The sequence below is a fragment of the Apaloderma vittatum genome, unplaced genomic scaffold (genome assembly GCF_000703405.1).
Source record: "Apaloderma vittatum isolate BGI_N311 unplaced genomic scaffold, ASM70340v1 scaffold6642, whole genome shotgun sequence".
Taxonomy (NCBI): domain Eukaryota; kingdom Metazoa; phylum Chordata; class Aves; order Trogoniformes; family Trogonidae; genus Apaloderma; species Apaloderma vittatum.
Window position 1 is genome coordinate 9032 of NW_009701787.1, and position 17165 is coordinate 26196.

The 17165-nt window shown below is 38.0% G+C and overlaps 1 protein-coding gene across 4 annotated transcripts in view; it reads left to right on the forward strand.

Annotated features, from left to right (window-relative positions):
- The window catches only part of FBXO25 (F-box protein 25), a 25078-nt gene that overhangs the window by 5260 nt on the left and 2653 nt on the right, over positions 1-17165 (forward strand). Inside the window, exons 2-9 of one of the 4 annotated variants that reach the window (XM_009879270.1) lie at positions 2303-2412; positions 3707-3756; positions 4858-4950; positions 8808-8901; positions 9587-9771; positions 11624-11806; positions 12696-12839; positions 17026-17052. In XM_009879270.1, the coding sequence (XP_009877572.1) occupies positions 2303-2412; positions 3707-3756; positions 4858-4950; positions 8808-8901; positions 9587-9771; positions 11624-11806; positions 12696-12839; positions 17026-17052 (886 nt within the window). Of the gene's footprint in view, positions 1-2302; positions 2413-3706; positions 3757-4857; positions 4951-8807; positions 8902-9586; positions 9772-11623; positions 11807-12695; positions 12840-17025; positions 17053-17165 lie in introns of those variants that run through there. The other 3 variants (XM_009879271.1, XM_009879272.1, XM_009879273.1) reach the window with 3 other exon arrangements.

Sequence of the window (17165 nt, forward strand, 5' to 3'; positions counted from 1 at the left end):
ACACAGTGGGGCAGAACACAGGAAAGAAAGCCTCATACGGAAGATACTCAGGGACGACAGTCTTCTCTCTAAAACTACATGAAGAATTCCAGGAATGTCAGAGGCAGATTTCAGTGACAGACAGAGGTGTTCATCTTTGCAACTCCTTGTATTAACTGACTGTCCTCCAGCTGCTTTGCTTGTTTATTTGATGCTTGAGGAAGTGCATATTATTGGGGGGGCAGGGGTGAGCTTTAAATGACTTCAGGTACCTTGCTGATCTAAATTGCTTTCCATGGACACTTCCTCTGCAGCAACAAAAGAAGGAATCCTGCCAGATTAACTTTCCTCTTCTGAATCAGACCTTCTGGAATGCTGCCTCCCCTCCTCTCCTCCTTGCACTAGGTCAATGGGAAGGGGCGTGTTTGTGTTCTGCCTAAATTGTGTTGGGAAGTGTCAGGCTGTATCTCTCTATATGTGTTATATGTCTTATATGTGTTTTTTGGATGATAAAGCCAGGTCTGGGACCTTTGGGCTCTATTTCTGATTCTGCAGCAGCTTTTCAGATTCTGCAGTAACTTCTCACGTGATGTGGCAATGAAGTCAATATGCTAAACTGTAATTCATTTTATTGAGCTTAAGACATTATTTTCTTTATCGTTTTGGTAAAAAACCTGATGGACTGGAAGGTTACATAATGAAAGTAATTTATCAGTGTTGATGTTCTGCTTTTGTCAGTTGACAGTTCCTTTTCTCTAAACTCTTTTGCTGTTTGACCAGATATTATATTTGGCAATGTTGCATAGAATATTGAAGTTGTTGAGGTTTTATCCTCTGCTTTACAAATGGTAAGATATGAACTAAGGCCCTTACCTTGAATTGAACTCTGAATGCAGAAGTGTGTTAGGGTTGGGGTTTTTTCAGCATTTAAACCTCAGATGAAAACAGCTTTCTATTTCTGAGTCTTCTCAACTTGTGTATCTTCAAGCTGAGCTAGTGTATACTGATGAGAGCAATTAGAAAAACATCTTTTCTACATTGTTTTTTATTCATCCTCCTTAACAGATGGTTCAAACCTGAGAATTTTAACTGTATAAATTGGTAGCAATAGACTAATGTAATTTGATTTTGGCAACTTAATGCCCAAATACGGGTTATTTTGAAAAAACTGGTATCCTTCAGTTTTACAGTGTTCAGCTGTTGCTGGTGCAACTTGAAGTTCAAACTGACATTAACAAATAGATTCATCAACAAGTTCAGATAAAAAAAATGGTAATGAATGGGTGGAGTTTTGTGTACAGCTTTCCTGTCAAAGAGTAATAATGGGGAAGTAAAATTGTCCTACAGTTAAACTTCACTACCGGGTATCCTTAGTTATTCTGGTTATCTGTGCAAGACTGTGGCCTTCATTTAAAATATCTTCCTTCTCAGTGCTAGAAAAATGAACACCCATTCTTATCTGTATTGCTGGTTATCTGCAAAAATGGGAAGCAAAATTTTATGAAAACTGTAGACTTTGTGTAGCACAGACAGTTTTAAAATGTACATGAATTTTAGAATGGTTAGTTTATCCCACAAAACTTTTTTAACAGTTTCTTTTTATATTCTTTTTTATATCTATACCTACTCACACTATCTATATATACAGTATATATGTAATTATTCTATATAGTTCTAAGTGTTAGGTTACATAGTTAACTGTCAGAAGTGACACAGGTATAGTCAAGTCTCTTTGGGAGAAAGGAGAATAGACCACATGGTTCTTGATTGGTAAAACCCTACTGAGACACTTGCATTATGTACATTGTTGTGCTTCAGGCATCTGTTAAAAGGAGGACTTTCTTTGCCCTAAAGTTGAAGTATTAAGGGAGGCGTCTTTTTTTGCTGGCTTTCTGCCTATGCCAAGATGTGCAGTAATTCTGCATTGGCTTTTAAGTGTGTGCACTGGTGTTTTTTAAAGGCCTGGTCCGTTCCAAATAGTGAATTTTTGTACACCAGAGCTTTGCAGCACCCAGTTATCCAGCTAGTACTGTCTCCTTGGTAGTCTTTCCTAAATGTCAATAATGACTTACAAAATACCTGTCAGGAAAATGCTTTTTTGTGTTTAATCACTTTGACAGAAAACTTGACCTCACTGAGAAGAAAAGAACAAGACAGCTTCTCTATTAAGATATGTCTTGCCATAGGTCATCAAGTGGAGGAAAATCCTTAAAAATAGGATTTTTTTTTTTTCCAGCTGGCAGTCTTCAATGCAGAGAGTTATAGGATGTATGTATCTTAAATATTTAATCACTGTCATTCTAATTAAATGTTTTTATTTCAGCATCATAACTGGTGATGGTGAGGATGAAGAAATATACGGTACTGAAGATTGTGAGTTTGCAGCCAAGAAAAGGAAAAAAGATCATTTTAGGAATAATACAGATTCACAATGTAAGGATGGTTTTTTCATTTATTTTAGACTCTTGTAGGTTCAGCAAAATTTTATAATAGCCACACATTTATATTCATGTATAGAGTAAGTTTCTGAATTATGTTTACGTCTGTATTGTCGGTAAATTCTGGTATCAGAAACCATGTATCTTACTTGAACTTGGCATTGATAATCTGTTGTGGGGTTTTGTTTGGTTGGTTTTTTTTGAAAGCTCCAACAGTAGTTCATTTAAGAATAGTAAATCCTGAATATTAAATGTGTTCTGATAGTAATCGCTGGACTAGTTTTAGATTAAATTCTTCTGGGTGCTTATGGAAGCTTCTGCTTACCAAAGCAGATGTTTTATTTTTGCACAATTCACATTCTGATACAACTCCAGAATCAGTTCATAATAAATATGTTTTATTGTAATACTTAGAGCTCATCATAAAGACTTTATCAGTATAGAATTTCATGAAGAAAAATCACTTTTAAAAAAAAGTAAATGAAAGATATGCTGTCAGTTCTCATTTTTTAAAGATCAGCTCTACTTTGGACTACAAATGCATATGACAGCAAGTAAATTTGCTGAAGTAGAGGATTTGGTAAGAGTTGGTAAAAAAAGCTAAGCTGATTAGCAGTTCTTTGGTCTTTCTAATCCTTTGATCTTGAAATTATCTTGATTATTTGTATATTCCCAAGACTGTAACATAGGTGATGTTGCAGAAAGCTGCAAGTTTCCCCAGGTTTCTCTGAGCTTCAAGTATTTCAAAAGATTATTTCAGTTGACAACACACTGGACTTCTGAAAGCTGAAGGTCTGCCTAGTTGCCTTTGTTAGTCTTGTGTAATTGGCTTCCTTGCAGTATTCTACAACCAGCTGAACAAAGTGGATGTGAAGCAGACACCTTTACAAAAGGAAATGGAGGGGCAGAGTGGTCAGGAACAAAAAGGTTGCTCATTTGTACTGGCCTGTGTTAAGTGTTAAGGAGCTGGTTGGATTAAGAAAGATCAGGGTGGGGGGGGCGGTTAGGAGAAATTGACTGTTGTGGGTACACAGTCTACAAAATTGTGGGACATCTGCCAGTTGTGTGCCCTCTCTTGTGTTTGATTTCTAAGATTAATTTTCCTTTTTTTTTAAAAAAAGTATATAACTTTTCAGCCTTTATAAACTTCCTTCATTAAAACTATTTTACCATCTCTCCTGTCTTAGCGAGTGTTTTATTGAGGATGGTCTGTTTTGTTCAGTTTCCTTTGAGAAGACATTACCTAAAGGGAAGGCCTAGAAATGTTTATATTTTGATTTTTATTTTAGGTTTTTATCGTGAAAAGTGGATTTATGTTCATAAAGAAAGCACCAAGGAAGTAAGTCCTGCATGCTGTGGTTGACTCTTTCAATCTTTGTGCTGCCTAATCAACAAGTAGTGTATTAAAAAAAATATGCATTTGTGCCATGTGATCTTGGGGGCTTTATTCAACTCTCTTAATTGGCAGTATAGTATACCTGCACGTGGTGAAACAAAGGCAGCTCCGTGGACCGTTGTGACAGAGGTGTGGGAACTTGCAAGGTTGGACATACAGTTCTCCACTGCTTCTCCAAGCCTATCTGTCTCTGTCTGTACTGTGTATCTTTGACCTAAAATTGAAAGCATTTGCAAAACCAGAGTAATTCCTCCAAAGAAGGTATCTGCAAGCAGCTACCCGATGTAAATTTGAATATAAATAAGTAAAACTTGGCTTTAAACTTTACAAAGAGGACATGTGGCAAAAAGTTGGCTTTGCATTTGAGAGCTGAGAGAGACCATAAGGAGCTCTGCTCTGAGGAAGAGCTTGGTGTTATGGAGAGAGCTTATGCAGAGTTGATCCTGAAAGACTTCACCTTGCAGGCTAAGGACCTGGAGGCTGTCCTTCGACAGGTGAAGGGTGTTACAAGCCTTTCACCAAATTCATTGCCCTCTTCCAGTCTTATCTTAACATATGATAGATTTAGGTACTTAGATTGTTCTCTAAAAGTCTCAAACTTGCTCTTTCCGGTTGTGAACATAACCGTAGCCAATTAATGCTTATGGTTGTAAGCTGGGGCTGCTGTATGAATGAGCTGTACCCAGTGCTGAGGCAAACGAGGAGTGTGACAGCCATGAGGAAGTGCCAGTGTTGTGCCCAGGCAATAATGGGGTAGATTCCAAGAGCGCTCAAATACCAGTGATTAGAGAGTACATGATTCTTACCAATTTAAAGCCCTCGCTGTCAACTAGTGTTGTCTGTGTACCTGTTAGTTCCAAATAGCATCATCTGGCTTCATTTGTTCTACAGGAAATCAAATAAATCTTCAGTCCAGATACATTATATTTCCAGAGAGTGTGGTATACATAAGCATCAGTTGTACAGCAGAGTGCTTTTCTGAGTAATTTCCTCAACTTTGTCTTTGTTACTTTCCATTTAAAGTGTGTTTGTTCTTCTTCTCAGAGACACGGCTATTGCACTCTGGGAGAAGCTTTTAACCGCTTAGACTTTTCAAGCGCAATTCAGGACATCAGAAGGTTCAATTACGTGGTCAAAGTAAGCTCTTTATTTGATATGCATAGTTAAAAAATGTGTTTGCTCATGTGCCTGTGTGTACAAAAGAAATAATTTTGCACGGATCAGCTGATGACTTGTGACTGTATAAATACTCAGTTCATTTGTAATTTATACTGCATGAAGCAACTTCAAACTGAGCAATTTTTCATTGGCCAAAACTCGTTATATTGCTCTGCGAAAGACTATAGCTCGAGGAGGATGGCAATAGCTAGTGTGCTCTGTATTTGCAGGGAAACACTGATGGTAGCTTCAGTTATTCTTCAGTCTGGGTAGCAAACTCTCTTTAAAGGCAAAATAATCCCTATGCAACTAAAAATAGCAAAGTGTAATGCATCTTAAATATACTTTACTACATCTTAAATATGCTTAAAATAGCAATTTTCAGAAGAACATTTGTGTAAATAATCTGCAATTTCTGTTTCATCTGCGGCTTTTTCACAGCCTTGTGACGCGTTACGTGGTTTTTTTTCTATCTAGGACAAGATATATGTGCATTTACCTCTGTTAACATCCCTTGAAACTTGAGACTCAATCTTTTTCAGTCTTCCTTTTTCTTTTTTCTTTCATGTGTCTTCCAGAAATGAGATTTATTGCAAGTTGTCTTTTACAAGTAACACAGTGCCACAAAGTTTGTAAAAACAATTATGATATACTGATCTCATGATTCCTTGGAAAGTCCCATTCTCACTGTGTCAGCTTCTCTGAGTCAGGTCTAGTCTCAAGTTGAGAATTAAGTGCATGGAACCTCTAACTTCTGGCCAACAGTGTTATCTGCCTGTTTTCCAAAATGATCTAACTCATATTTAGGGATCCGCATAATACTATGTTTTAATTTCCCCGTTGCCTAACTAGCTGCTCACTTGGAAATACCTGTTCTGGGAGATACTGATCTTTCTCTAGTCCCAGTTTTTTTTTTTACCATCTAACTTGAGGTAGTAAAGTCCATGTCTCAACTCCTAGAGAAGCTCAGCGTGTGAGACATATCAGGATAAAAGTTCAGTTCAGTGGTGAGGCTGTTCTTGGTATTTGTGAACGGTAATGGTTGGAATGCATCTAGAGCTTAAAAAGACACAAATCAAAATTAAATAAACATACCAGGAGAACACCCTTACCACGAGTATTTGGAGAGAAAACACATTCTGCCCATCCTTGTGAAGCTGAGACAGTGTATTATACTTTCAGAAAAACAGGAGATGTGGGAAATTAGAAATCAGGGTGGATTTAGAACAGCAGGTAGACTTCCAAAATTATTTGAACATTTTAGAATTTATTTGAAAGTTTTAAAACTGAAGAATTGTTTTACAATGATAAAAAATTATTTAAATATTTTTATTAATTCCTCTGAGGTGGTGGAGGCAAACTGACTTCTATCAACAGTTACAGAAACTGTACATCTAAAACCTTAAAAGTTACTCAGCTGCTAATAAACATGATTTATATAACTGACAGCTGTATCTGTAGAACTTGTTGACTTGAGAAGCATTTCCAGTGGTGTATCTAACAAAACACCTGTGTGGATGTCAGTAACGTGTGAAGTTGCAACAGATTTCTTTGAAGGGATGGTTAATCTGCTCTGTCAGGTTTTTAAGCCAGTATGCAGCTGAGACCTAATGTAAGAAGCAGGTCATCCCCTGCCTGTCTGCTTCACTGGAGTTCTCATTCACTTCCCTGCCCTTTCTGGTGGTGAACATGTTCTGTGTAGATCTCATTTGATGCAGTGCAGCAGCTCCTGTTTCTTCTCCTCAGAGAGTTATTCCTAGTTATGCACGAACACAATGATGACAACTTTTATGTGTGATGTTTTGCTCGGTGCATTTAAGATAGCAAGATGTAAATCAAGAATACTTTTTTTTTTTTTAAATATCAAGCCCTACTTGTTAGCACTTCTTTGATCTCAGACTGCGAAGCTGATCCATTTTGATTCTCCAACCTACTAAAAGCCTCCCAATCATTATGAGAAGTTAATATGCCCAGGACCCTTTTAGGTTGGGCAGTGGGGGGAGGAAGTAGGATCAGCTGTTTCGCTATATAGTTGATTGTGCTATAGTATAATAATAATTTCTTAGCTGTTAAATGTCTGATATGTTAATTTTGATGTTGGTGATCTTTTTTACAAAATGTTTCTTTTTGAATAAACAGTTGATTCATTCAAAGTTATAATCTCTAGTACACAACATATGCCATGGCAATGCACATATTGGCAAGACTGAACTCATGCCAGGTCCCTGTACTTGTGCAATTGCTAAAATTTTATTAATCCTTGCATATTAACCTTCACTGAAACTGGAATCTTCATTAAAATCGGCGAGGTGGAATTTGTTTCTTGGATTGGTCTTTAGTCTGAGTGACATAATTTATTTTTTTAAAAAATTAATCAAGAGTAATGTACATACTTGCCTGAACTGGTAAATTGCCAGAGATGCCTAGATATTCTCTAAATTATTAATCAAACTAAAAGGCTTTGAAAATGCCAAGAAAGAAGACTTGATGTGTAGTCTCAAAAACTGGATAAGTAGATTGCTTGTATTTAAATACATCAGAATTATTTCCTCCTTTCCTAGCACATAATTTTGTCAGGGATCATGTGAGAAGTCAGAAGGATCATTATTAAATCAGAGAGAGAACAGGTATATTCTCTCTTCCTCCAAAGGAAAAAATAATGTTGCATGTGGTATGAAATCAGTATTTTAGAAGTGAAGATACAAAATAACTTTTGGCAGGCTTAGTCTTTGTTCGCCCTCTGTGCCAGTAGTTGATGCTGCTCTACCAAGCACGGCTTTGCAGGTTCGTGTTTCGAGCACTCGGCAGGGGATGCTGGTTTCTGCAGCCCGCTTGCCCTCTCGGATGTATTGAGAACACTTGTTCTGAACTCAGCGTTAGGAACTGTGCTAGGAAGGCTCAGTACCACGCTTCTGAGCACTGCGGTACTGTCATAGCGTCAAAGTCTCTTACATTTCGTACTAAGAGGCCATTTTTTGCTGAAAGAGGCAACGGTCCTTGATCAGCTACAAAACTGAATCTAAAATGTAAAAGCAAAGGTGTTGGAATGGAGCAACGGCTGCCTCTGGGAGCTGTGGCTTGGTGGCATTCATGTGCAGCAAGAACTTCAGCTATGCAGGCTGCTTTCCCGTGGATCATTCCCACTGTTCTCACCACTGTCCTGCTCACGGTTCCAGAGAAAAACGTGTGGACAGCTAGGAGATGTTTATTATGTAGTTAAGCGAAAGTTACTACTACAGTATGTCTACTGTTCCTTACTAGATTACTGTAGTTTCTTCTGCCAGAGACCTGAATGTGGGACTAATACAGATTTTTAAATTATTTTTATTCCTCCCCCTAGTTTAGGTAAAATGCAGCATTTCCTCTTCCTGAGCAAAAAGTAGGGCACTAAGTCGCATCACACCTGGGTTTGGCCAGTATGATACTTTCACTTTGATATTGGAAGCCTGGTAGTTGGTACCAGTTCAGAGTGATGTTCCTGACCATCAGATTTGTCGGGAGATTTAGGACCTAGCCACATCAAAGACCGCATTTCTACTTGTGAGCCTCCAAAACAGACTCCTTCCACTGCTTCATTACAGCTCGTAAATACCGTATGTCATACTAGTATTTGTACAGTATTTTGAAAATGTACATCTCTTCATGAGTTGATGCTGGTGGGAACGCCTGAAGCTTTCCACATTGGTCTTCATTCATTTTCTGAAGTCTGTAGTTATGTTTTCACAAAGTACAGTTGCAGTGCTCTAGACTGTTGTAGATGAACGTGTGCACTGAAAGAGTATTTGAAGCCATCTTTTACTTGTGTGATTCTTCTGAGTTTTAATTCTTTGTCCTAGCTTTTGCAGCTAATTGCAAAATCCCAGTTAACCTCATTGAGTGGTGCAGCACAGAAGAACTACTTTAACATCTTGGACAAAATTGTGCGGAAGGGTAAGACCTGGGGCTTTATAATCTGCTTGTTCATATTTAATCACTGAGGCTAAGCTATCAGTTTTTGGTTTGTTTTTTTTCTTAGCATTATTACTATTTTTACATTGTAAGAGAAAGCAATAGCATATTTAATTACAGAAGGGTTTCATACTTCCCATCCCACACTTGCAATAAGATTTTTTTCTCTTGATTGTTGAATCATGTCTGTTGAAACAGATTGGTGAAGTTAAATGACAATTAGATTCTACTCAGAAACTGTTGGTTGCTATTAAATTATACTCTTCATGAAAAGTGAAAGCTTTTAGATTAGTAACATGTTGGTTATTCAGTTAGTGTGATGTACTGAGATTTGAAGTACATAGCTGCTTTTCTTTGTTGTTTGTTTTCAGAAAAGCTCTTACAAAGTGCTGAAAAAAATCTAGTAACCATACTAAATGGAGATGTAGTACTGTCGGTTTTGAACAGAAGTCACTTTTATAACTAGTTGTTCAGCATTAGGTTTATTACATGCATAGGACAAAACACTACATCAGATTTGCCTGTGAAATGGTTAATTATTGATCTTGCACTTACGGAACAGCATTAAGAAATGTCATGGCTGGGAATTGCAGTAGCTATCTGCACAGACAGTTGAGTTATAATTAGTTCATCTAGAAAAGTGTATTTTGTTTGGTTTGTTTTCCAGTCATGGAAGACCAGTATAATCCACGACTAATCAAAGATCTTCTACAGGATCTGAGTTCTACTCTCTGTATACTGATTAGGGGAGTTGGAAAATCTGTGCTGGTAGGGAACATTAATATTTGGATTTGCCGATTAGAAACTATCCTTCTGTGGCAACAGCAACTGAAAAACCTTCAGATGAACAAGGTATGTTATTCATGCTCAAAAAAATAATTGAGGGAGGGAAATTATACTGAACGTGGATTTATGATTTGTAAATGAATAATAGTTTCAAATACATCTTAAACAGTTTTAATTGGTTTGTTGGTTATTTTTTTTAGAGAGTATGAAATTAATGAAATGAAATCCACTTAATTTTCTGATGTTTTAGAAGCTCTTTCCTGATAAGGGATGGGACAGTGCCTGTACTGCTGATTTGTGGCAGAGATGTATTAATGTAATTGTTTTTCTCACCCAAATAAATTTCAAAATGTTTGTCTCTAGATTGTTAGATAAAGAAGGAAAAAAATACCAATTTTTATTCCAAAGTAAACGTTCTGCAAGTAGATGCTTAAGTAAAAATCTGAAAGGAATTTTAGAGGTGGATCAAGAAAACAGATATAAAATATCGCAGTAGCAATTTTACATCTTTACTCATTAGCACAGTTGCTTTTTGTAAAAATTATAAAAAAAGGATAATGACTTGAGCATCTGGATTCTGATCATGAGACTGTGTTGAAGGCATGTGGTGTGCACTGTTCCACATCCATAACTTCTGGTGAATAAGTAGGCACTTTTTTAACCAGTCTGGATGACTCCTGGAGGAAGAAATGCTGCAAGATATTACTCACAGTAAAGTCGTGCAACTGTTTCATCTGTTTGCTTTCAGCTATGAAATTTTGAAGTTGTCGTTGCTTTGAGTGCTGGGTATCCGAGTAAAACGGCTCATTTTGGAATAGAAAGGAGAAATGGGGAGCCCAGTCTTGGCAGTTTTCCTATGCCAGGCAGCCACAGCACAGACAGTTTTGAGACACTGCAGTTGCTGCGTTTTCCTTCCCAGCGTAGCGCTTCCATCTGAGCTGGTTTATGTTGGTCGAAGTAACCAATGAGAAATCTTGCATCTGTAACACTCCCATATTCCCGAACAGAACCATGATCCCAGAGGTGTTTGTAGCAGGTGACCCAATGCAAAGTCTAGCCTCTAAGTGAGATGAATGGCTGTGAAATAAACTGTGAAATAAACTGTGTAATAATCTGTGAAATAAGTGAAAGGCTGCTCGGGCGCAGCTGCTGCACTGCCAGCACTGCCTGAACAGCTGTGCTTGGTGGGGCCGGTGGTTGCCCAGGCTCCCTCCGGCGCCTCTGGCATGCTGGGCTTTGTGACACCCGGCAGAAGAGGCTCCAGGTTAAGTCAGGAGCTGTGCTGTAGTTTTTACCCCATTACAGATGAGGTTCAGCATAGCTGCAGACTCTTGGGGAAAACTTTGAGTGCTCAGATGTGTCACCCCCTGCAGAATTCCTCTTTTACACATGAGGGGAATTGTCTCAGGACTTCAGAAATGAACCTGCTTTCTTCTGCCTCTGGCTTTCTGCCTCTCAAAATAGAGGAACTGTAGTTATCTTACAAATTACAAGTAATTGGTTCATATCTCTATTATAGTTACAGCTTTAGTACACGTCTCTTGGAGGTGGAATTGAATATATTATTCTTAAGAGTGTATACTCTTAATTTCTGAGAACAGAAGTGTTTTAAAATTATTTGAAATTTAAATAAAGAATTCAGGATACGTTTATTTTAACAGTAGGAAATAGTAGGAAAGCTCTAAGTTAAAAAGTTCAGTCTGTAGCTCCTTCTCTACCTGCAGGTATTTAAATTTTCAAGAACAGCAGTTATAGAACAACTGTAGCCAAGTAATCAAAGTATCACAGAAGTGATCGCAGATATTTCTCCATGGTTTTGTACAAACTAAGACCTGCGATAGCTCTAAAGTAAGAATCTTATTTTGTACCTGATACTGTCAAGTTTTTGTAGTTAAAAGTCTTCAACTCTTATTTCCAGCAAGTCAACAATGGTCTTACGCTTAGCGATCTGCCTCTCCATATGCTGAATAACATCTTATACAGGTTCTCTGATGGCTGGGACATTATCACTCTGGGTCAAGTGACCCCCACTTTGTACATGCTCAGTGAAGACAGACAGTTGTGGAAAAAACTCTGCCAGTACCATTTTGCAGAAAAGCAGGTAATAAACTTGATTATTTGCATAAACATGGCCCTTATCTTTGCAATATGTTATACTGTTTGAACTCACCCTTTCTGAGATAAAAATGTGAGTGTGCAGTAGTAGTGAAACTGTTCTCTTTTGGGGGGCTTCGTTCATGCTAAAAGTGGTATTCGGGATATCTGTGAGTTTAGGTTAACTATCGGGCTATTTTCTGTATTATATTAAAAAATGTGTACCATAAGATTTATTTTTTTTTAAACCTACACAATCCCCAACAACTGTGGTAGAGGGTACCTCTAAGGTGTTTTTCATCATAGTACCTAAAATAAACTTACTTTACCAGAAAAGGTAGGCAGACACATTGCTAAAACTTTAAGGATACATGAACAGTCCAGTGACACCAAAATTGGATTTTTTGCTAAGCGTAATAGAACAAATGCTTGAGATTCTGAAATTAGGAATAAAAGGGAAGTGGTACTTTTCTGTCATTTCCTCATAAAAAGCGTTAAAGCAATCTAGGAATGCCTCCAGAACTTTCTTAATTTTCTGACAGTAATACACAGTAGGACAAAATCAGACTGAAAATTTTCATCGGGTGAAATTAAAGCTGTGAAAATACAAGTTACCTCATCAGAGCTGCAGGACAAACTTTAAAAACCTTGCACATTCCAGGCTGGAGGAAGTGAAAATATGCATTCTTACATCTTGGCAGGTTGAAGTGGTACCGTTTGCTTGGTGACTACCGGTTAAGTGGTACGCAGAGATGCATGATGTCAGATTATTGTCTTCAAAGAATTACAGTTATAAATCTTCAATTTAACTACCCTTTTTGTCTCTGTTTCATTTTTTTTTTCTACCTGACTAATTCTTTAAGCATTTTAAAGAAATATATTAATTTTATGTCCAGTTTTGTAGGCATTTGATTCTGTCAGAGAAAGGTCACATTGACTGGAAGCTGATGTATTTTGCACTTCAGAAATATTACCCAATAAAGGAACAGTATGGGGACACCTTGCACTTCTGTCGACACTGTAGTATTCTGTTCTGGAAGGTAAGAGCTTTGAAACAGATAATCAGAAATAAGTTCAAACAGCTACTGGCGATCAGCTGAAGAAAAAAGTATTAAGATCATCTTGTCACCTTTCTCATGTGAAATGTGGACAACTAATACCTAACTTCTAAATTATATATAAAACTTCCATATGAAATCAGTATTAAATTCCAAAGTTGTTCTTTATCTAGTATTAGTATCTCCTGATATCTGATAACCTCAGTACTTAGAATTGTGAGGAAAAATGCCATGTTGAAAGAGTTGTGCTCTGTGTCTTCTTGTATCTATTTAATATTATGCAAAGCTTTCAGGAACGTGTATAAGTTAACCATTTTATGGCCTGCATTTTTTTAATGATGGAATGGCAATCAGTGCCTTTCCAATGAGAGTTTATTAGTGTCGTGTTCCTACCATAGTGCTGTAAAACTCTTGTATTTTTCTAGTCTTGCTTCTCTCCAGTATGAAGGTTGGAGGAACGTTTGAAACTTAATTCAGAATGCTTTTTACATTAATTTTGATGTTTACCATGAAGCATATTCTGTCTTACAGGATGACTTTAACTTCTGTAGGGTGTTTTATGTTTGACTTGTGTGTTAACAAATAGTGCTTTTACTTTGTGTTGCACTAGCCTTCTAGTTAGACTTTAATTTTGCAGCGCAAAGACCAGATCTGGGTAGTGCTAAGTGGACAACAAAGACCAAGAAATGTTTGAGAAATCTTGGAAAATACTCATATTCTGTTTTGCAGGAATGAGTTGCTCTTGCATCGTCTGTCTGTGACTTTAAGGGGAGTTGCATATCAGTGTGAGGCTTTTTTATTTTCTGTAGAAGAAAACAGGCTATTTAACAGGGTGAGCTAGCTTTGACAGAAGTAGCATGTTACTGAATGGTGTTATCTTAAAGTTGAGTAAAGGAGCCTTTCCAGGTACTAATACATTTCGCTAATTTTATAGTAGAAAAACAGATAGTCAGAAGTGGCTTCTGCTATGAAAAGCCTTGACATTTGCTGAAGAACCTGTGTCAAGAATGACTATGAACTGTTCGTTACAATGGAAAAATTCTTTATCATGTTGCCCAATATGTAAAGTTTTCTTTTTGAAAGCAGAAATTTTAAAGGTCCGTGCACACAGCATGGATGCAGGTAGGCAGATTTGTTTGGATTGTCTGGCTTTATAGGTTCATGTTTTCTACAGTAAACTCTCATTCTGATCTTGTTGTAATTGGAAGTATGGTGCTTTAATATTAAGAATGACTATAATGTGTTTGGAATTAAATGTTTAACTTCAGAGATTGTGTGTGACAGTAGGAGGCAGTGAACCTGTGCAGGCAGATTTCTTGTTACTTCAGCTACTCCAGTCTACTACTGGAATAATAGTGCTCATTTAGTGGTTTTATATTTTTAGTGAACCACAACACAGTAAGTTCTAAAGCTACATTATTAGGATTAATGAGCAGTACCTACCAGCTCACCATTCCAGTGCTGCCTGCCTCATCCTGGAGATTTGGGTGTTGAGGGTTAGGGCTGGGCTGGCCACTGAACACTGCCAGGTGCTCCCTAACCCCTCTCCCTCCCCAGAACAGGAAGGGAAATGGAATTAGGCAGAGACACTTATGGATCGGAAAAGAAAATGAAAACAGCTTTGATTATTATTTCCTTATCAGTTCTTTTTTATTGTTTCATTAAATATGTACAAATATATACAAACCCGATATCAAGCCCAACTTCCGCCCCGATATCAATTCCCACAGATGCCGCAGAGCAGGTGGCACTGGGGAGGCCTCAGGCTCAGGGACGAAGGGGAGCTGGATACAGGGAGCTGGATTCGGGATCAAAGGCAGAAGATCTGACGGAGTCCTCCTCAGGCACTGGCCATTGAAGCGGAAGGGTTAACCCCTCTACAGTTCCTCAGTTTTATACTGAATATATAGAGAATGGAATGGAAGACTCTTGCTGATCACCTGTCCTGTCTATTACCCCCCAGAGGTGCAACCTTTTACTTCCTTGTGACCCCTCTCACTACCCGGCACCCCCAGTGTGGCACACAAGAGCCAGCAGTGGCCTTGGGCACTACAGGAATAAGAATCAGCAAGAGCCTTTCTGCATCCCAGTGCCAGGCAGTAACTGTAAACATCAGGTGTGATCACTGCCAGTAGCCCCCACTGTCTGCAAAAACATGCTGCTGACTTCAGAAGGTGCAGCCTCTAAGAAGAGACTGAGCTGAGAACGAAAAGTCACCAAACAGAATTGGTTCTGTTTAGGTCAGACGAGGAGAGATCAGCTGCTGTGACAAGCACAGGCAGCAGGTTGAGGGAAGCGATTATCCCTTTTCTCTTGGCATTCACTTGATTGAATCTGGGATACTGGATTCCTAGATGCATCCAGCATCTAAGCCTTGTTCCTCTCTTAAAAGGCTTGCTTGATCAGGCTGAAACAGATTAAGTATTGATTTCCGCACAACTCACACCCTTATTGGCGGGGACACTAAGAGGTCCCTCGGCTCACAGCCAAGGGGAGTAAAGTATTTCTAGTCACACTGCATTTTATGGGGGGGAAAAGTAGTTCTACCTTTTCAGGCACGTGTGTCCATATCCTTTCCCAAGCTTTCTTCAAGAGACACAAGAGTCGGGGGCAGCAGGACAGGAGGTACTTCATTAGTTCACAAAAAATTCTGTACGAAGTGGAAATATTTCTTAGTCAGAAAGAACTTTTATCAGGCTTTGACAATTCATTAAACTTCAGTATTATACTTTATTGGACAGATTATTAAAAATATATACGAGTGGTTGACATACAATTGCATCTGCAATCTACAGGTTTTTGTTCTCAAATGAAACTTTTACTCTGCCTCATTCCATTGCACATATAGCAAAAAAAAATTTTAAAAAGAAAAACAGAAAAAAAAAAACAAAACAAAAAACAAACCAGCAAACCCAAACTTTTAGAAATCACAATTACTTTACAGAGGAAAAGTAACAAATCTTTGAATCTTTAAACCAGTGGAAGCACTGGATTCTTCAGAGCATGAAGAAGATTAGCAGAGGTTAATTTCTTTTAACTTAGCTATGTTAAAGGTAATAAGGGATGTGACTACTCTCCGTAAATTCTTCTCAGAGATGGAGAAGGGATGAATAAACATGAGACTATTTATGGAAATTATTTAAGCTAAGGGTCATCCTTGATGCACATAAACTGTAGAAACTAGTTGCGGGTAAACTTAATGCTTACGAGTTTCTAAGAACCAAAACAGCAAGGTTCTGGGATAGCTGCAAAGCACAGGCTTACCTAGTGTTGAGAAGAATTTTCATCTGTTTATGAAGTTGATAATATAATGCACTTGCTGGCAACATCAGAGGGCTACACACAGCAAATTCTTTCAGTCCTGCATTTTGTGTCCTTTTAAAGAAGGCCTTGCAAAAGAAGGGACTGATGCCTACTGAATTAGTAACAGGAAAATGGCTTTTCACTTTCCAGTGTCCTCTAATAATCTTGGTGTTACTTTTAACAAGTCCTTAAGAGCTTTTTGGTAAGCAGCATTTGTATACCTGTATTTGTTTAAAACCTGTGACCATAGCAATGTTAAATAAAGTTGGAAGAAGACTCTTAAATTCATTGTAGGAAGCGCAGTGAAAGGCTAGAACGTCTTGTATTCTCCCCTTTGTTAAAGGAGGGAATGATTATAAGAAGCTCTTCAACATTCAGTTGATTGACTCTCTCTCAGAAGTCACTTCTTGGTGAAGGATTTGTCCATGATGAAAGCGAGAAAAATACATAATTTCAGTCATGAAAAAGTAATGGCAAACTCACTACTGATTGATGCCTCTGCAAATGCTTTTTGTGTGCACTATTTCTTCTGTTCCCCTGGGCCACATTAGAGCTGTGGGCAGTTCTTTACTTTTCTTAGCTCATAGCACGTTTCAGTTATCCTGGAGATGGCAACAATTATATCTTCCAATATCCAGAGATTTACATAAAATATTGTAATTGTTTTGCATAAGGGCTATGCTTCACACTTGGTTTTTAGCATTCTTGGGGTTTATGCTGGTTTGGGTTCTTCAGCTGCTTGTGATTTGCTGCGAGAAAAACTTATTTTTCTAAACGGCGTATGAACCTTCGCTTCAATGAACCTTGACTCTGCTTCTTTTGCTTTATGGCTCTCCTTCCTGCTTCCTTCTTCACGATCTCAAAGGACTACCACCTTGCTTTGTTACTGAAGGTATTTCCTGTGTGTCTCATCTGTTTTCATTGCCAACTGTTCTGTGAAGTCGAAGTGAATAACGTGTTCATTTCTAATTGTTTGATACTCTTTGTTTTGATTTTTCTTTCCCT